The sequence below is a fragment of the Aotus nancymaae genome, unplaced genomic scaffold (genome assembly GCF_030222135.1).
Source record: "Aotus nancymaae isolate 86718 unplaced genomic scaffold, 86718_ANA_hifiasm-v0.15.2.pri h1tg000011l, whole genome shotgun sequence".
NCBI lineage: Eukaryota > Metazoa > Chordata > Mammalia > Primates > Aotidae > Aotus > Aotus nancymaae.
The window spans coordinates 32,410,790-32,429,859 of NW_026988422.1; the positions used below are offsets into that span (position 1 = coordinate 32,410,790).

General features: G+C 51.5%; 3 protein-coding genes across 13 annotated transcripts; 2 read left to right on the forward strand and 1 right to left on the reverse strand.

Annotated features, from left to right (window-relative positions):
• Positions 1 to 617: 617 nt before the first annotated feature.
• RNASE13 (ribonuclease A family member 13 (inactive)) lies at positions 618 to 1,342 on the forward strand. Its single transcript, XM_012465996.2, has one exon. The coding sequence runs from the start codon at positions 618 to 620 to the stop codon at positions 1,077 to 1,079; it is 462 nt and encodes a 153-aa protein (XP_012321419.1). The 3' UTR covers positions 1,080 to 1,342.
• A 753-nt stretch (positions 1,343 to 2,095) lies between these two features.
• On the reverse strand, positions 2,096 to 8,127 carry TPPP2 (tubulin polymerization promoting protein family member 2). 2 transcript variants are annotated; one of them, XM_064374453.1, is made up of 4 exons: positions 4,600 to 4,686; positions 4,152 to 4,393; positions 3,748 to 3,901; positions 2,096 to 3,018 (listed from the first exon to the last, which is right to left on the reverse strand). In XM_064374453.1, the coding sequence occupies exons 2-4, from the start codon at positions 4,322 to 4,324 to the stop codon at positions 2,833 to 2,835; spliced, it is 513 nt and encodes a 170-aa protein (XP_064230523.1). In that variant the 5' UTR covers positions 4,325 to 4,393; positions 4,600 to 4,686; the 3' UTR covers positions 2,096 to 2,832. The 2 variants fall into 2 exon arrangements, with proteins under 2 accessions (XP_064230523.1, XP_012321407.2); XM_012465984.2 differs by lacking the exon at positions 4,600 to 4,686 and adding an exon at positions 8,005 to 8,127 and having other exon boundaries at positions 2,570 to 3,018; positions 4,152 to 4,330.
• A 1,383-nt stretch (positions 8,128 to 9,510) lies between these two features.
• Positions 9,511 to 18,419, forward strand: NDRG2 (NDRG family member 2). 10 transcript variants are annotated; one of them, XM_012465910.2, is made up of 17 exons: positions 9,511 to 9,551; positions 11,142 to 11,208; positions 11,934 to 12,014; positions 12,350 to 12,391; positions 12,748 to 12,853; positions 13,049 to 13,169; positions 13,342 to 13,404; positions 14,379 to 14,439; positions 14,633 to 14,719; positions 15,226 to 15,282; positions 15,460 to 15,563; positions 16,042 to 16,086; positions 16,385 to 16,436; positions 16,696 to 16,743; positions 16,961 to 16,996; positions 17,159 to 17,210; positions 17,432 to 18,419. In XM_012465910.2, exons 3-17 carry the CDS (start codon positions 11,940 to 11,942, stop codon positions 17,596 to 17,598), a joined length of 1,116 nt encoding a protein of 371 aa, XP_012321333.1. In that variant the 5' UTR covers positions 9,511 to 9,551; positions 11,142 to 11,208; positions 11,934 to 11,939; the 3' UTR covers positions 17,599 to 18,419. The 10 variants fall into 10 exon arrangements, with proteins under 10 accessions (XP_012321333.1, XP_012321351.1, XP_012321327.1 ...); XM_012465928.2 differs by lacking the exon at positions 9,511 to 9,551 and adding an exon at positions 9,812 to 9,835; XM_012465904.2 differs by lacking the exon at positions 9,511 to 9,551 and adding an exon at positions 10,147 to 10,226.
• Positions 18,420 to 19,070: the final 651 nt, after the last annotated feature.

Sequence of the window (19,070 nt, forward strand, 5' to 3'; positions counted from 1 at the left end):
GTGTTCTAATGATACCAGAGAGGAGACAGATAGCAATGCCTCTTTCCTCCCACCCATCCAACCCCCTCAGCACAGGGTCCCATCAAACTCAGGGGACACTCCCTCCTCCCAGACTGATCTTTACCCAGAAACCTTTCTAGCCTTTCCTCATCTCTTGGCTGTCTTGGCCTCAGGCAAAAAGAATACCTGTCCCCAACCAGCTGTCTTCAGCTCCTGTCCTTCCTCCCAGCTGCCAGAGAATTATCAGGTCAGCCTGCTCCTTCTTTCCTCTCTTCATCTTTTACTAGCAGGGATGCCAGGGGCCCAGGGATAATTGGGAAGAGTCTCTTACCCAAGGACCAGTTAGAGCTCTTATTCTGCAAATGTTGCAGCTCACAGATTCTGCAGAGGCTGAGATTCTGTGGTGGACCAAGGGAATAGGAAAGGCTGAAGGTGGCTGGTTGGCTGGGTGGCCTTGGGCAAGCATCTTCTCTTTCTGGGTCATGAGGACTGGGTTATGGGTAAGATGATATCTGAAGTACCGTTGGGTTGGGAATGCTGGAGGCTCTGGGATGGGGCAGACAGCCACTCTAGGCTCACTGCTGCCTCCAACCACCTTAACTCTACCAGCAGGAGGAATGGCACCAGCTGTGACCAAGCTCCTTTTCCTCCAGCTTGTTCTAGGGCCAACTCTGGCCACGGACATCAAGATGCAGTTTGGCGTCAGGAACTTCCGTATACTAAACGTCGACTATCCCAAGGTTATCTACCCAAATGGTTTCCAGGGCTATTGTAATGGTCTGATGGCCTATGTGAGGGGCAAGATGCAAACTTCACATTGCCCAAAGATCCATTATGTGATGCATGCCCCTTGGAAAGTCATCCAGAAGGTCTGCAAGCAAAGTGAGAGCTTCTGTGAGAACTACAATGAATACTGCACACTCACCAAGGATGCCTTCCCCATCACAGTCTGCTCCCTGAGCCACCGACAGCCACCCATCAGCTGCTACTACAATAGCACTGAAACCAACCAAAGGGCCCACCTACTCTGCTCCCGCAAGTATGAGGCTGAGCCAATAGGTATCATTGGTCTCTATTAGGGCATTTAGTTTCTGAGCCACTCCCCAACCTTTACCACCACAGGCCGGCCTGTCTCCATTTCCAACATTCTGATCCCTGTAACAAGACTTCCTTCCTGACTTCCAAGACAGGCAGGGTCCCCTCCCAAAAGACCAGGTGGGTAGGAAAATGTCCAGGGCTTTGATCACCATGCAAAGTGGTGCTGTCTTCTAGGTTCTTTCCAGCTTGTTTACCCCCTCTTCAGTCCCATCTCCTCATCATCCTCCTTCTCCCAGAGACAGTAAAACCCACCCAAGAAGCTGACTCTGTCCAGTTGGCAGTGACTGTCCACCCACTGAGCCAGATCCTAAGTCCTGGATGGAGGCCCAGGGCCTCAGCTCACACCATGGCAACAGGCACCAGCTCTGAGTCTCACCTCCCCATCCCCAACACCCTTCTCATCTAAGGCTCCCCCAGTTCCCTCACAATTACCTCCACTCACCCACCTACACAGGGGGTATGGCTAGCTATAGGAACCTCCCTGAGGCCCTTAGACTCATATTAGCCTCACTTCCCTGCAAACCCCAGTTTCCATCCTGCTTCTCTCTGTGAATTCATTGCTTCTCCCTTCATATAACTGTCTTCTCCTCCTTCCTCTTACCACGGAGCCTAGGGCTGTCTCTCCCCCACACTCTCAACCACCTTAGTCACCCTGCCTTCCTTTTTCCAACTTATTTTTCTTCCAGTCTTCTTACCTTGGCTCACTGGCATTTCAAGGTAGTGTCTCTCACCCACTCCCCAGAGGTTCCTGCTTCCCTTCTCTTCTAGCAGCTCCTCCCAAATCCCCCAGACTCAAGAGTCTGCCCCTGACCAGGCAGGGAAATGAGGCAGGCCTAGCTCTAATCAAACATAAATTTCTAAAACCACATCTGAGTATGTAAGATGTAACCATTGGGGGAAACTGGGTGAAGGGCACACAAGACCCCTCTGTACTATTTCTTTGTAACTTCCTGTGAATCCATAATCATTTCAAAATGAAAAGTTAAGAACACACATCTGACTCCGTGATTATTTTAATTCCTTTTTCTTCAGTGCACTGGAACTCCTACTCTTGGAATCTTGGCAGCTTCCCCCAACTGGTCATCTTCCTTGGCTACCCTTAGCAGTCACTAAGATCTTCTGTCCCATGTACACCATGATGGAGGTGATGTAGGGCAAAACTCAGAGCTGGGCTGGTGTTTAAAATAGACTCTCCCCTTCCCCCAGCTCTGGAACAAATTTGTAACAGAAGTGGTTAGCTGGCTTCTACTTCTCCCCTAAGCAAAACCTGAATTGCAACAGATGAGGAAGGCAGAGGGACAGGGAAGGGTCTAATAGGTGGTATCTTGTTCATAGCCCGTCACGTCAGGAATTGTTACACCCTTTTGGGGGGTGGGGTGGAGAGGTGAATACCATTCAGGTGTGAACACAAGTAGCAAATACTTTTACCTCCACAACTGGTTCATCTCTTAACTCCAAATATATTCTTCCACCCTGTTCTTGGAAGCAGCTGTTGAGGGGGAATGCTAACTGATGGCTGGTAGGCATAAGGCTAAGCAGAGTGAAGCGTGTGTGGTTGATAACCCACACTCCTGCGGCTATCTCTTCTCCCTCTCTCTACACCAGCAGGCCCATTTGTCCCTCATAGACAGAGTTTTTAGCTGCTGCACACACACAGATGTTTATTGTTTTCCAAGCTCCCTGGTGTTAAGCATGCAGGGCCAGGGGGCTAGCAGGCTAAGATGAAGCTTCTCTCTACTTGGTCTTCTTATCATAGGTGCCAGCACCCTTGTAGCCACTCACGTAGCCTGTGTTGTCAGTCATCTCTTCCCGTCCCGCAGTGCCCTTGCCCTTGCCGCTCTCATCAAAGCGCTCCTTGTGGGTGCCGGTGTACTTGCTGGTGTCCGTCAAACGGTCCACTGCACCCACTGTGGTTGCTTTCTGCAAGCCAGAGGACGGATTTGAGCCCTCTTCCTTCCCTTACACTGTCACATCCCTTCCCCAAAGATGGCCAGAGATACTTAGAACAAGTGCTCGGAGCTCTTGCTCTGCTGCTGGCATGGGTGCTGCTTTCTTAGGGCCCAGATGCAGCTGTGGGCAGGAACTCTGGCAAGAGCCATTCACTCATGGGAGAGAGGAGTGTGGTATGGGAATGAGTGTGGTGTGTGCAGAGGGAGGGTGGGTTTTTTTGTTTCCAGAGGAGTTATTTTAACTAGGCAGCTGCCAGAGGACTTTACCTCCAACCCCCTACCCAATATCCATTGTAGAAAGAGCTTTTAGTTCAGAGGGGACAATTGAAAAAGGGAGTAGGTGAGAGGCAGGAGGCCTGAGATTAAATCCTAAATAAAAACTGGAAGAGGAGTGGGCATCAGGTACCAAATCCTCTACACTAATGTCCTCCAAAAGCCACCAAGCCCTAATTGCCTGGCTCAGCTGCTGGAGACTTGGGAGTTAGTCTAAATCTATTATTAAAATAGCCATGGACCTTGGGCAAGTCACTTCCCTTCTCTGTGCCACATTTTCTTCACTTCTGGAATATCTAGACAATCTCTAAAGTCTGTTTCTGCCCTGTCTCTACAGTCACATGTTGGCAGGGTTAGCAAGGCCAGACTGGAACAACGGGGATTTAGGGAAGTGGGTCAAGGGGTAGGGATGAAGACTGTTACTCACAGTAGCGCCAGTGGTGGCTGGATCCTTGCCCCCCATGAGTCCATAAATGTTCTCCAGGACTTCATCTGGGCTCTTCCCCTTGAAGCGCTTCTGGCCCAGTTCCTTCATTGCCTCTTTGAACTGTTGAAATGTGATGGTCCGGGCGTTCTTGGCCCTGGTCAGTTAGACAGAAATCCAGAAACTTTAGAGCATGAACGCATTACCTTCAAGGTCCAACTCGTCCCACACTCATATTTGGCCCTTCTGTCCTATTAGTGAGTGTCTCAAAGACTAAGAATAGCACAGTGCCAGGTACCCTGCGGTGCTCGGTAGGCCCACTGCAAATGTTCCGCCACATGAACCCTTCCATGGCCAACTACCTTGGACGTTCTCTCACCCCCACCCCCATATCTTTGGCTCCTCACTTGACTTTGCTGAACACAATGTCCACATCCGTGGAGGTGACCGCCTTGCCATCCATGATGCCACAGTCTTTGCACAGCTTGGAGAAGTTCTTGTTGTTCATTTCAGTGCCACTGCTTGATGATTCTCCGAAGGCAGCGAACTGATGGAATGTTTTCTCTGCCTCTGATTCCATGGTCAGCTAGAGGTGGAAGAGGGCGGTCGTGGGAGAGACTTGGAGGTGAAGGAGGAGGGGGAGGGAGGACTGTGGAGTAATGAGGACGAGTGTTAAGGTAAAATCAGTCAGCAACAGGAACAGCTCCCCTCTTCCCTGTTGCTCTCTCCTCTCTCCCTCCCTGCTCCCATTGCACCTACACAGCTACAGCATGACTCTCCCCTTCTCAGCACTGGAGATAACAGTGTGAATCCTACATACTGAATGGTCCTCTCTTTCCCCCGTCTTTTGTGTACCTAAGAGTACCTGGACGGTGATCTGACCCTTCCGGCCTTTGTATTTAAGTGCGTGCAGATATGTGGGAGCAGGTTGGCTATGGCAATGAGGAGACAGAGGGAGGAGAGGGAAGCTTCTATGACCTCAGCAGTGTTTATGTGACATCACTTCTGGCCCCAGCTACAGTCCTTGCCTTCAAAGGAGGGGGCTTTTAGTCTCCCTACCTTGCATGCTGAATTGGGCAAACTGCCAACTTTCTGACCTTTTCGGATGAACACATTTCCATCATTTCAGCACAGCTTACCCATCCTCAGGGTCCTAATCAAATTGCCTATGCTCTGCTCCACAACAGAAGCTGAGGTGAGCCCAGGGAAGGTGTTTTAGTCTGTTTGGGCTGCTATAACAAAGTATCTTAAACTAGGTGGCTTATAAACAATAGACATTTATTTTTCACAGTTCGGAAGGCTGAGAAGTCTAAGATCAAGGTGCTGGCAGATTCAGTGTTTGGTGAGGGCTGCTTTCTGGTCTACAGATGGCACCTTCTTGCTGTGTCCTTGCATGGCAGAAGGGGTGAATGAGTTCCCTTGGGCCTATTTATAAGGAATTCCATTCAGGAAGGCTCTGTCCTCATAAAACTTGATCACCCCTCAAAGTGCCCCATCTCCTAATACCATGACTTTGGGAGTTAGGATTTTATTTTATTTTATTTATTTATTTTGAGACAAAGTCTTGTGGTCTCTCACTCAGGCTGGAGTGCAGTGGCGTGGTCTTGGGTCACTGCAACCTCTATCCCCAGGGTTCAAGCGACTCATGCCTCAGCCTCCTGAGTAGCTGAGATTATAGGCGCCCGCCACTACGCCTGGTTAATTTTTGTATTTTTAATAGAGACAAGGTTTTGCCATGCTGGCCAGGCTGGTTTCAAACTCCTGACCTCAAGTGATCCACCTGCCTCAGCCTCCCAAAGTGCTGGGATTACAGGTCACTTGTGAGTGAGTCACTGAGTGAGTCACCACGCCCGGCTAGGAGTCAGGATTTTACTACACGAATTTTGGGAAGACATAAACACTCAGACCACAGCAGTTAATGAAAACAGGGGTTAACAAAAACAGGCATTTTTTTCCCAGTCTCCAGGCCCATGTATAGTGACCAGCATGAAGAATCCCACTGGCTTTAAAAGGCCAGACTCAATGGAAACTTTAAATGGCTTCCAATGTCGGGCCCAGTAGGCCTTGGAGTGTAACAGATGTGGACAGGTCAGGATAAAACTGGGTCAGACTGAGGGTGAGGCTCAGACTCTGAAAATCTTCATCTAAGTTTCTATGCAGGTCAGAGATGTTCCTCAGGGTTTTCTCTCTTTGGCCTTTTCTCTGGTCAGAAGCCCTACAGATAGATGAACCTCAGGGATCCTAAAACAGAACAAGACTGGTGACTCTCCTCCTTTTCCCATCTAATAATGCCACCAATTTCTATTTTTTTCTTTGTCTTACAAATCTATTCCTTTCTTTATATTCCTACTACTTCCACCCTTATTCTGATTCTTATCATCTCATATCTGGATGACTACTCTGGCTTCTAAACGATCTCTTTCCTAAATCTAATTCTTCACTCCCACTCGCCCATAATCCATCTCTATTACCTCCTCCCTGTCAGATTAATTTTTCACAAAAAAGTATTTTTTATTACTCCTGCTGAAGAATATCCTATGGCTCAAGATATACTACAGCTTCTCATTGCCAAATCTTTTTACTTAGCATTCAAGAACCTGTACGACTAACTAGGCCCCAATCTACCTTACCAAACATCACCCACATCTCATCAACATTATTCTTGGATGGGACATGGTGGCTCATGCCTGTAATTCCAGCACTTTGGGAGGCCAAAGTGAGAGAATCGCTTGAGCCCAGGAGTTCAAGACCAGCCTGGGCAATAAGGTGAGATCCTGTCTCTAAATAAATAAATAATAAAAATTAGTTGGTAGTGGTGGCATGCACCTGTAGTCCCAGCTACTGAGGAGGCTGAAGTGGGAGGATTGCTTGAGCCTAGGAGTTTGAGGTTGCAGTGAACTAGGATTGTGTCAGTGCACTCCCACCTGGCTGACTGAGTGAGACCCCATCACATAAATAAATAAATAAATAACAAAAAATCTAAGAACCAGATTATTCTTCAGCTGGGGTCATATGGCCTAACTGCTATACACTTGACAGGCTACCTGGTAGTGGAAGGAGCATAGTCCCTGGAGCGGAATGGATCTGGGTGGGGAAATGAATCCTAGATATGTCATTTACTAGCAGAGTGGACTTGGGCAAGTCCCTAAGCATTCCTGAGTTTCCATTTTCCCATCTGTACAGTGAGGACAATAACACTAACCTTATGGTCTTAGGGGATAACACATGGGAAGCTACTCTTCAGTTCTCCAAAGTAACCTGGCGTTTCTGCCTCCACACTGTCCTTCATGCTCTCTCTCTGCCTGGATAGAATGCCTCACTCCCACTCAAATATTCCATGGTTGCGCTTCTCATCTGGGTGGTTCACCCTAGGACCAAAGCCCTTTTCCTTCTCTGAATTATAGTAAGATAACGGTTTCTAGACTGTGGGCCACAGCCTCCTGGTGTGAGGATTTCTGAAATCTTGCAAAGGGCCCTAGAATCTGTACGTATAAAGAGTGAGTGTGAACTGAGTAAATAATAAGCCTTGCATGTGTAAGTATTACTACATTTACAGGTGTTATGACAGAAACTTACTTCAAAGTATTGATGAATTCATAGTTTGTATTTTCTCCATCAGGAGATACTAAAACTATTATGTGAGGATGGAAATCTCTGATCTCCCACTTGAGAAGGGTGGGAAACTACTGCTATAGGACTTATTGTCCAAATAATTGATCTTATATATACATACTTTTTTTTTTTTTTTGAGATGGAGTCTTGCTCTGTCACCCAGGCTGGAGTGCAGTGGCATGATCTCAGCTCACTGCAACCTCTGCCTCCCAGGTTCAAGCCATTCTCTGGCCTCAGCCTCCTGAGTAGCTGGGATTACAGGCCCACGCCACCATGCCCAGCCAATATTTGATATTTGTATTTTTAGTAGAGACGGGTCTCACCATGTTGGTCAAGCTGGTCTCCAACTCCTGACCTTGTGACCTGCCTCCCTTGGCCTCCCAAAGGGCTGGGATCACAGGCACGAGTCACTAGGCCTTGCCTACATAATTTTTCTTAACTTGTCCTGTGTTTGTACCTTCTCTTGACTACTCCATCGCAAATATCTAGAGAGGGTGTGACCAGACTCACACTTTGAATTTCATCTACACAGTGGCTTGCACATAACAGATACTTAAAACTGTTGCTTAGTCAAAGGTATAGTTTGAAGCTGCTCTGGCCAAAGAGAAAGAGTTAGAGAGAGAGAGAGCTTGTCCTTGTGATACTTACACACTGGTCGGGCTGGGAGCTGCCCTGACATGGAAGAACTCCATCTTGGGGTGGTACCAGCCTTACTTCTGCCTGCAGCAGGCTGGGTGAGACCCCTAGGTCTAGGAAGCCAATGGATCTCAGTGGAAATTTCCCACCTCCTGCCCGCCCCGTGCCCCTGCGTGGGCCCCTTATCAGGTTCCCCCTGAGTCATCCTGACCCAGAGACGAATTTAGATGCTGGAACCTTCAGGTCCTTCCCTCCCCCACTCCAAGTAAGACTACTTTCCGCAAAGAAAAGCCTGCAGGCAAAAGCCCTCACTTGAGGCGCTCCTTCTCCCCAAGTTCCTCAGGGGCTGGTGAGATCTCTCGTGTCTTGTGCATCTTTGGCTACGACCCTCATTCCAGCAGGCTTTTACTTGTCCAAAAGAGTGTTAAACTGGCATCCAGAGGGAAGAGGGGACTAGGAGAGGAGCCAGGGTGCCCAGTTTCTGTGCCAGTTTCTCGGGAAAAAGTTATAAATGGAGTGGGAGAAAGGAACAGAGGAAAAGTTGGGTTCTCCAAACTGGGGGATGTAGAGGGGCTCCTTAGATTTGGGGTTGTTGAAGGCTGGGTTTTAGCCCGACCAGTTCTCCTACTCTGGGTCACCTCCTCCCTCTTGGCCTCTCCTTCTTTCCAGTAGACCCTGCCAAGTGGGGATGAAAGGGGCATTGATGTTCCTTGGATGGGAGGGGTATTGCGGGTGGTGAGGGTGGCGGTGGGAGGGTGGTTCCCAGGCAGGAGGGGGCAGGGAAACTTGGGGGTCTTGGGGGGGCAGTCGATGCTGGTGTTGCAGTTGGCAGCTCAAGTTCCATTGGCCATTGTTCCTGACTGGCCTGGCGCCCAGCCCCCGAAATGGCAACTCAGGAACCAGGCCGAAGGGGGATGGGGTGGATATGATCCTGGGACTGGGAAGCTACAAGGGGGGCAGGTGGGGAGAAATTCCGTCAGGTTTCCTTTTGCCTAAACAATTTCGAATTCCCTTAGCCACATCATCTAATCAACTATCCCATTCCAGGGAGCCTTCCTCTGAGGGGCACAAGGAGGGCTCATCTGGGGTGGTGTGTATGTGTGTGTTTGAAGTCTGGAGTGGCATACCCACTCAGGCACCGAGAGGGACGCGGCAGTCCCTAAGACCATCGCCTGGGCATTGCGATTCAGCGGGTCTGAGCTGGTCTCCTTTTCTGGGCCGGACTGGGAGGGGTTAGCGGCGAAGCCACAGGGTCTCTTGGGTCCCAGCCCGGGACACTGCGTTCTCCCCAAGCCCCTACTCCACCCCCACAGGGTTAACTCCGCCCCTGCTCCTGTTTACCCAGGAGTCAGAGCCTCTGGGGGTCTCCGGCCCCGCCCCTGCCCCCCTCGAGGCCTTGACCCCGGAGTCCCCGTTGGCCATCCTCTCCCCCACCCCCGCCTGCGAGCGCCCTCTATTTATAGCAGCCCCCCTCATTCCCCGCCCCCCCGCCCTCCTTGTTGTCCAACTTCTCCCGGAGCAGCCGGAGAGCAGGCGTCGGGACGCAGCAAAGAGAGGAGGTACCAGGACTCTGGGCGCTAGGGAGTTGGAACTTCTGCGCCCTCGACGTCCCCCAGTGCCCCCTTTCGGCGCCGGCACACCTGCCCTTGCCAGCAGGCGAGACCCCCGCCTCCTCAGCGGCGGTCCCGCCCACCTCCTCTTTCCTTAATCTAGCTCTCCGTGCTTGGGAGGGGGGACTCGAACTCATGGGTTGTCAGTACCCCGGGTTCGTCTCCCCACTACTGGTTCCCACCGCTGAGTCGGGGGGCGAAGGAAGGAGCCAGAGTGCGAATCCCAGATCCAGGTCATGGGTGGGGGCGGTGCTGAAGGCAGCCGAGGGATCTCTCCCCAGGCTGAGGGATCCCCGTACTCCCCACACCGACCCAATGCGCGCGGCGCGGGGTGGGGGTGGGGGGGCAGGATGTTATGGTGAGCGCCGCGGAGCCTGGAAGCGTCCAGCCGCCCGTCCCCAGCACCCCCGCGGCCCCAGCACCACCCCTCCCTGAGCTGCAGTCTGGGCGGGGTGAAGGGGGGGCGTGTTTACTGGGGGTCTGGGGCGGGTCTGCAGGGAGCCATGCGCCCGTGGGCGGGCTGGGGAGGCTGGGGCGGACCGGGGGCGGGTCTGCGGGGATCCCGAGTCTGGGCGGGCCCGAGTCAAAGGCAAGTGAAGGTGGAAGCGGCCGCCGCGGCAGCAGGTAGGGGGAGGGGCAGGCGAGGGGCCGCTGGGCCTGGAAAGCGCCAGCGGGGCCGGTGGGCTGAGTGATCCCGGTTCCCCTGGAGCTGACGGCTCGCGGGAAACGGCCCGCACGGAGGAGGCGCTCGGTTGCTGCGCACAAAGGCTGAGGCTCCGCGAGCGGCAGGGCATGTTTGGGGTGCGCGCGAGGTTGTGGGCAAGGTCCGGGGCGCTTGGCACTGGCCGCTGAAGGGTGTCTGTCTCCACGCGGACGGGCAGCCTAGGGCCTCGTAGGGACGGGTTTCGGGTGCTGGGCCCCAACAGTCTCCTCTGTCCCACCCATCCCTTCCCGAAGTCGCTTGCCCTCGCGGGCCGTCGAGGGAGACCGGGAGGAGATTGTGGGACCGCCCTCCTCTCCCTTTCTCCACTCGTGGGACCTACACAGAGACTGCGTAGAGGAGAGAAGCGACGGCACCAAGCTTTTTGTTTGTTTTTAAATGGTGGAGGGAAACAGCCATGCTCTGCTACCCTCATCTTACTGGAGAGCTGTCAAAAATTTGGGGGATCCCCTAGTCCCCCGCGTTTAGTCCCCCTTCAGATGGAAAATTGAGGCCAAATGTAGTAACTAATTGGGGCAAGGCCACACTGGGAGTGGCAGAACAGGGATTCGAATCCGGAGGTTCTGACAAGGCCACCCTCTTTCCTCCACATCAGCACTTCCTTCTCTCCTCCACGCGGCCTGAACTGATGCCCCTGCAGCCTGTATTGATTCCAGTTCGAGCCTAGAGAGGACGTGTTTTTTGTAGATATTGGGGAGGGTTAGTGACCCCGGGAGGTTGGTGACCCTGGCAGTCTGGATCTTGGCTGAGGCTTTCTGTACCTAAAAGACCCCGGGTCTGTCTCCCATGTCATTCACCTCGTTGCTGTGTTTTCTCAGACCCCAGAGTCAGAAGGAGTGAGAACCCTGACCCCTAATCCCACTGCATCCAGCCAATAGGAGCCCAGTAAGTGACCCCACCCCCCAGGTTGCAGGCTTTTCCTGTGCAGGTCTGTCCAGGTGCTCTGCTCCTCACCTGCTCCACTAATGTTGAACTTAACGGGAATTTATTCAGAGTTGGGAGGAAGAGTCTTGGGAGGAAGGGAGGCATTGGGTTGGTTGGATAGATGTCCCTTTTATGTTGTCTTCCCCACCTCTCCCATCGGTCATGTTGCTTTGGTCATTTTTAGCCCCCTTTCCTTTAAGCTAACGACCTTGGGGCTTTAACTGAAGGTCATGTTCAATTGTGAACTCTCACAATCCTGTCTTTTGGTACCCTGTCCTTTAGAATACTCAGTCACTGAGCTACGAGTTTCACTCCCTACCTGAGAGTGGGGGGTGGCCCCCTAAATATAGCCTGGGAAATCTGAGCTACACTGCTGCCCCACCCTGGTGTTTTGGTCCAGGACAGAGGAGGGAGGGGGTCTGGAGGTGTGGGTGTTGAGGGTGGCAGTGGCGATGGTGAGTATCAAGAGAAGCGGTGTCCTGATTCCTCTTCCAATGCTTCCTCCAATCGGCCTGGAAACGGAGCTGCGGGCAGGAAAGGCCCTCTGTGTGTTCTGGAGTAGTCTTCCACCCCTGGGTCCCTCTGCTCCCTGCATCTTCCCATGCTGAAAGAGGAAGCCTGAGGTTTGAGGTGATGTCGGGGTGTGGAGACAACCTCCCAGTCCCGTTGTTTCTTCATCCTGCCAGGCCACCATGGCGGAGCTGCAGGAGGTGCAGATCACAGAGGAGAAGCCACTGTTGCCAGGACAGACACCGGAGGCAGCCAAGGTTATCAGAGACCTTTTGACTCCCAAGCCTAAATTCCAGACCTCTAAGCATCCCCCTTGCCTCTGACTTCCCAAACCTACTGATCTTACTCTAACCCACACCACCACTTCCTCCACCTCTACCCTAGTCGCTCTCCGCAGACACTACAATTGGGAATCAGGCCCTTGTCCTGTCACTGCACTAACCTTCATTCTTTCCATGTCTCTCTGTCAATCTCTTTCTGTCTTCCGTCTCTGTTGGTCTCTCTTTACCTGCCTCTCTTCGTCTGTCTGTCTTTCCATCTGTGACGCCACATGGTCGTGTGTTTTTGTGTGTATGTGTGTGTGTCTCTCCAGGAGGCTGAGTTAGCTGCCCGAATCCTCCTGGAACCGGGACAGGTAACAGTGTGGGGGCAGTCCCAAGGTGGGAGGAGGGGCTCTCGTCTTCCCCAGTAGAGACCGGCTCTGCTTGGCCCTTTCTTCTCTCTTTGCTTTCTTCCCTTCTATTCTAGTCCTTTCCCTTCTCCATCTCTCTCCTTTTCTTCCTTCCCCTCCTCTTCTCTCTCTAATCTTCGTTATTCTTTCTTATCCTCAAACTCATCTTCCAGTGTCACGTTTTCCTCAATTCTTGCTGATCCCGTTTTTAATTCTCTGTTCCCTTTTCCCCCTTGTCCGCCCGCTCCCAGCTCCCTGACCTTGGTGTTGCTCCTTTTCTGAGCCTAGCTCCTACCTGATGGTGCCCTGTTTTCCTGCAGACTCACTCTGTGGAGACACCATATGGCTCTGTCACCTTCACTGTCTATGGCACCCCCAAACCCAAACGCCCAGCGATCCTCACCTACCACGATGTGGGACTGAACTGTAAGGACCTCCATGCATCTCCACTCCTGTCTGGGAAGAGGGTGGGGGAAGGGTAGAAACCCAGAGGGAGGGGAGCAGTGGGAAGGAGACGTTCTCTCCTAGTCTGACTATGGCATGAAAGAAAGGGTGAGTTCTGACGGTGGAACACGTTTCCGTGTCTGATTCTGTTGTTGGGGTGATGTGGGTTCTCTTTAGATAAATCTTGCTTCCAGCCACTGTTTCAATTTGCGGACATGCAGGAAATCATTCAGAATTTTGTGCGGGTTCATGTGGATGCTCCTGGAATGGAAGAGGGAGCCGCTGTGTTCCCTTTGGGGTAAGAATTAGCTCTTTACCGCTTCACCAGATTGTGAGGCACAGGGGAAGGTTAGATTGGGGAGGAGGAAAGGGAGGGCAGTGGTGATTCCAGGAGAGAATGAGTAGGACATTCGAAGGTGGGGGATGTGAGGGCAGGTTGGTATCTTCCTTAACATGCCTCTCTTTTCCAGATACCAGTACCCATCTCTGGACCAGCTCGCAGACATGATCCCTTGCATCCTGCAGTACCTAAAGTGAGAGGCCTGGGAACCCCTCCAAACCAGAGTTCTCTTTCCAGCACAAGGAGACCCCTAGAACTCGCAGGTTCACCATGGTTCCTGAGCCAGTTTTGGCTTCTGACTTCAATATATCCTCTTCCTTCATGATTGATCCCACCTTGATTATTGAAAGAAAAGGTGGTGGGTTTGGAGAACTGGCCAGAGTCACAGAGTAGCCCCAGTGGATGGAGGGAAGGAAAAGGGTCCATGCTTGGCCCTGCCTCAGGCTGAGGAGGGCCTTCTCTGATCAGAAAGCTAGGGAGGAACAGAAGGGGGTGACATAATCCCTGAGGAACCAGATAGACCTGTCTCTTTCCCTCCCACTCCCCCCTCCTTCATGCCCACACCTGGTGGATGGGGAGCTCTGTGGGTGAGAGAGAGGGAGGGAAGGAAGAGAACGCCAGACCAGGTGTCTTTGGTATTCAGAGGGAGGTGCCGACCCCTGGGTGCTGTTCTTAGCTTGGCTTCTAGGCAGCAGGGCTCAGCACCTCTGGTTCACCTCTTTGCTGCTCTTTTCCTTATTCTCTTGATTGTTCACTAAAGTCGTGTCTGTTTTCACATTTGCTTTAAGTTCCATTCTTCCCGTTCCTCTAGAGGAACCAGGAACTAAAGCAAAACAAGTTGAACTAGCTCTTGGAAACTGAGAATACACAAAGAGCGATCTATGTAGGAAAACAGTGTGTTGGTTGGCTAGTATATGGGTGTTTGTTTTTAAGACAATAGGTCTCTAGGAGAAAGCTGGGGATAGACTTCAGGGATCTACCCTGACTACCCATGCCAACCTTTAACTCCTTGGGCCCTTCTTTTTCACATCCTCCAAAGAAAGGTCCGTGTCTGCCCTTCTTTGTGCCCATGGACTCAGGAGGGAGGACGAAGAGTTTGAAGGGATGGGCTGTGGCAGGGTTTGAACAGCAGAGCCCATGAGGCATATATTTCTTTCTCTTTCACAGTTTCTCTACAATAATTGGAGTTGGTGTTGGAGCTGGGGCCTACATCCTGTCGAGATATGCTGTAAGAAATAAAAAGCCCAGACGAGGGAAATGAGGGTCCAGGCTGATTAGGAAAATCTGTTTATTAGTGCTGTTTGGGGGAGGAAGTGGGCACGGGATGGGGAGTCAGGCCCTGTGGGAGTCCAAGAGTGGGTAGAGCTTAGCGGGGAGGACCATGGCCTACTTCTCATTTCCTTCCTTCTGCTGTCCCTCAGCTTAACCACCCGGACACAGTGGAAGGTCTTGTCCTCATCAACATTGATCCCAATGCCAAGGGTTGGATGGATTGGGCAGCCCACAAGGTTTGGAGGGGCCTGGGTACTGAGACCTAGGGTGGGGGTTCCCCTCATATGGATCCAGTTAGGCTCTACCAAAGTAACTGATGGACTCCGAACTTCAAGGAGAGAGTGAAGGGGCAGGAAAGTGAAGCTGTCACTTTGCCCAAGTCTCTTATAATATCCTGAACTAACTTTATTTCTTTTTTTTTTAATTGAGATGGAGCCTCACTCTGTCGCCCAGGCTGGAGTGTAGTGGCCTAATCTTGGCTCACTGCAACCTCTGCTTCCTGGGTTCAAGTAATTCTCCTGTCTCAGCCTTCTGAGAAGCTGGGATTACAGGCGCCTGCCACCACGCCTGGCTAATTTTTGTATTTTTAGTAGAGATAGGGTTTCACCATCTTGGCTAGGCTGGTCTTGAACTCATGACCTCGTGATCCATCCACCTTGGCCTCCCAAAGTGCTGGGATTACAGGCGTGAGCACCACACCCGGCCAATATCCTGAACTTTCTCACCTGCCTTTTCCTCATAGCTGACAGGCCTTACCTCTTCCATTTCGGAGATGATCCTTGGACATCTTTTCAGCCAGGTAAGTGGTTGTAGAAGAATTAGAAGAGTCAAGGGGAACAGCAGGGAACTTGAATGCTTGGGGTAACTTCCTTAGCTGGGACAGGATTTGGGGAGGGAAGAAGGCTTACCTCTTTTCCTCTGGTAATTGTTGGTTTCTCTTTCCATCCATAATTTTTCTCCTTGCTCTCTCCTTCAGGAAGAGCTCTCTCGAAATTCTGAGTTGATACAAAAGTACAGAAATATCATTACACATGCACCCAACCTGGATAACATTGAACTGTACTGGAACAGCTACAACAAGTGGGTGGACTGCGTGTGTGTGCATGTGAGAGAAATGTAGAAGCAGTAATTGGGGGTCATGGGGAGGCACAGAGGAGGAGAGAGAAGTCTGGGTAGTATGCAATGTGCAAGGAATGCAGGATTTAGTGTACAATGCGGGCAGCTTCAGGACAGAGCCAGAGGGAAGGATTGCGAGGGGTGGTCCCCCTTTTCTTGTTTACCTCCTCTGGATTTTTGGACTCCCAGAAATAAGATGAACTTGTGTCCTGTGCCCTTCCTCCCCCTTTGCTGCCCTCTGACTAGGGACTTAGGGCACAAGTGACTGTAAGGGCTGTGCGTGGGGCCTGTCTGCCACCTTCTCCTTTGGTTTCCACTTCTAATAACCAATATTTGACTGTAATTTTTGGGACGAAGATAGTTTCCTCATGGGGGAGATAGCTTATATGTGGTTAGATAGCCTTGCCCACCTAAAATTCCTACTCTTTTTACCCCTTTCTAGCCGCCGAGACCTGAACTTTGAGCGTGGAGGTGACATCACCCTCAAGTAAGACTTTAAGAGATAATGCATTGCCCGTCTCCCTGGATCTTCCCTAGGAGCTTGTATCCCTTAGAAGAAGGAGGATCTTTTGCCAGGGAACTTCCTTGTCATGTCCCCCATCCTATTTGGTAAATCACGTCCCTCTAGGCCTTCCCCCTTTGAATCCTCTTGCTGGTATCAGCAGGGAGACACAGAAGGCCCTTTCCTCTTTGGAGCCAGACATTTTTCCAGCTGCACTTCTAAGAAGAGGCCAGTGAGGGAGTGCCAGAGGCTCACTGCCTTCTCCCCAATGCTATGCCTTTAGGTGTCCTGTGATGCTGGTGGTAGGAGACCAAGCACCTCATGAAGATGCAGTGGTTAGTAGGGAATTTTGGGGTGAGTGAGGGAGGAGAGTTGGGGTCCTAGGGTGGTGGTCAGAAGAGTATCTTGCCAAGGGGGATGCCCTGTTTGGCACAGGGAGATCAACTTTGGGGCACTAAGAATTTGATTCCTGGTATGGAGGAAGTGGGTAGGGAGCTGATAGAAAAGGGACTGGGGTTTGGGTTCCTGGGTCCCTTGCAGGGGAGGGGCCACAGTAGGTGTGACCTCATTCATTCAGCCTCCTGCTTACTCCAGGTGGAATGTAACTCAAAACTGGACCCTACCCAGACCTCGTTCCTCAAGGTCAGTAACCTGCTCCTGGCCCCCTGTCCAGAGCCACGTATCCTCTCTAGATTCAGCTGCTAAGCCTCCAGGGTCCTGCATGGGAGCAAATGGGGTGAATGGATAACAAAACAAAGGGGCTAGAGTGAAGAAGCTAGGGAAGAGAGACCCTTTCCACCTCTCCACATGGCTCATTTATGTATGTATCACTTTTTCTGGGTGGCGCTCTACTGAACAGATGGCTGACTCCGGAGGTCAGCCCCAGCTGACTCAGGTGAGTACCCCTGCCGTCCATGGGACGGGGAAGTGGCATAGGATACAGGTGGCACTGAGCTCTGCCCTTTGCAACACACCCCGTCCCCACACTGCCTCAGCCTGAGGCTCCAGCTCTGCCTCTAACCTCATCTGTCTCCCTTGCCTCTTCTTACTTCTATAGCCAGGCAAGCTGACCGAGGCTTTCAAGTACTTCTTGCAAGGCATGGGCTACAGTGAGTATGGGGACAAGAGACTGCTGCACTAGAGGAGAGATGGGCACTGAGTGGGGTGGAATCATTTTAGGTTAATGCCTTGACTCACCATTTGCCCAGTTGAGCTCATTGATCCCCTGGCTTAGTTATAACTAGTCATTATCCAAGAACTGCGCCCTGAGTCACCAGCCCCCCTTCCACTCTTTCTCTCTGACTGCTTGTGCACCCTTCTGTCTCCACAGTGGCCTCATCCTGCATGACTCGCCTGTCCCGGTCTCGTACGGCCTCTCTAACCAGTGCAGCGTCCATTGATGGAAACCGGTCCCGCTCTCGCACCCTGTCGCAGAGCAGCGAGTCTGGGACTCTTTCTTCAGGGCCCCCGGGGCACACCATGGAGGTCTCCTGTTGAATGACCCTTGTTGCCCTAGTATGGGTCCCAGCCCTCACCTCCCCCAGAACTAACCTGGGAGGTGCTGAAGGGGCACTGGGCCAGAGTAAACAAGGAAAAAAGCGCAGATCATGTGGGGAGATGACCTTGATCTTTGATTGCTACCCTAACCTTGACCTTTAACCTGTGATTCCCCCCAGCTCCTGGGAGAGATGTCCTAATATCTCTTAGGGACCCAGACCCCTAAATGATCCTCCTCTCCCATTTTGGTGTTAAGGTGGAGAGGGCATGTATCTTCTGTCCTGATCTAGGTGTCTGTAGATGAGGGATAAGAGGTTGTTGTAGCTGTCATGGTGCCTCCATCAGATTCTCCCTGCTTTCCCCATATTTGCAAAGGGAGAGGATTTGGGGCTGGGGCTCCGTTCACCAAAGCTGATATGGCTTCTCATTAACCCTTTAGGACTCTGAAGGGTGTGGACCTACATGAATGTGTGTCAGGGGAGACTTGCTGGTGGGTTAGCGGGCCTCAGGATGTGATAAAAACATCCAGTGTGTAAAAAGGAGGTTGGAATGGGAGGTGGTGGGCAATGAATGAGTATGGGGGAAGGATTGGTGCTGGGGCAACAGGAAGGGGCCTGGGGCCATTTGGCTGCACTAATTTTGGTAGCTGTCAGCATCTAGAGTGGGGCTAGGAGGGAGCTAAACTTGGGCTGGGCTGCTTGGGGCTTGGCATGGGGTGGAAAGGGCTACCCTTGGGCTCTGACCACACTGTATTATGTGTGGAGGGTGCCCTCCTGTCTCCCACAACTTCTGCTCTAACAATAAACTGTAGAGGAATCTCAGTACTGTTATTATTCTTTGTCTGGGTGTGCCTGCATCATGCTAGCCTCTCCCTGTCCTAGTCTCATGTTCTCTTCTCAAAGTGATATAAACCCTGGGGGGCTTCTGTGGCATAGATACTTAACAAAATATGACCACATAGAAATAGGCCCTGTTCCAATGCAATGGTGTTGCCTTGATATTGTTAATATTTTTAAGCTTGGGAGAGAGGAACCATTTAGATCTTAGGAGACTTTCTTATCAACTATGGGTAACTGAGAAAGGCCACAGAATTTCAGAGATGCCACCAACATCACAACCTTCGAGAAAGACTTGAAGAGAGTGGACGTGGTGGCTCACATCTGTGATCCCAACACAGTTGGGAGGCTGAGGTGGACAGATCACTTGAGCTCAGGAGTTTGTGACCAGCCTGGGCAACATGGTGAAACCCTGTCTCTGCAAAAAATACAAAAATTAGCTGAGCCTGATGGCGCACACCTGTAGTTCCAGCTACTCGGGAGGCTGAGGTGGGAGGATCACTTGAGCCCAGGTGGAGATTGCAATGAGCCAAGGTCACACCACTGCACTCCAGCCTGGGTGACAGAGACTCCATCTCAAAAAAATATAATAATAATAATAGTTGAAGAAGGCTGATGACAGAAGTGCCAGGATAT

Bases quoted from the DNA above. Each gene is read 5' to 3' on its own strand.
- RNASE13 (XM_012465996.2), top strand. From the start codon at position 618: ATGGCACCAGCTGTGACCAAGCTCCTTTTCCTCCAGCTTGTTCTAGGG.
- TPPP2 (XM_064374453.1), bottom strand. From the start codon at position 4,324: ATGGAATCAGAGGCAGAGAAAACATTCCATCAGTTCGCTGCCTTCGGA. The intron at 3,902-4,151 runs GTGAGGAGCCAA...CTAACTGACCAG, and splicing joins ATTGTGTTCAGCAAAGTCAA to GGCCAAGAACGCCCGGACCA. The intron at 3,019-3,747 runs GTGAGTAACAGT...TCTGGCTTGCAG, and splicing joins CAGCCACCACTGGCGCTACT to AAAGCAACCACAGTGGGTGC.
- NDRG2 (XM_012465910.2), top strand. From the start codon at position 11,940: ATGGCGGAGCTGCAGGAGGTGCAGATCACAGAGGAGAAGCCACTGTTG. The intron at 13,170-13,341 runs GTAAGAATTAGC...TCTCTTTTCCAG, and splicing joins GCCGCTGTGTTCCCTTTGGG to ATACCAGTACCCATCTCTGG. The intron at 17,211-17,431 runs GTGAGTATGGGG...CTGTCTCCACAG, and splicing joins CTTGCAAGGCATGGGCTACA to TGGCCTCATCCTGCATGACT.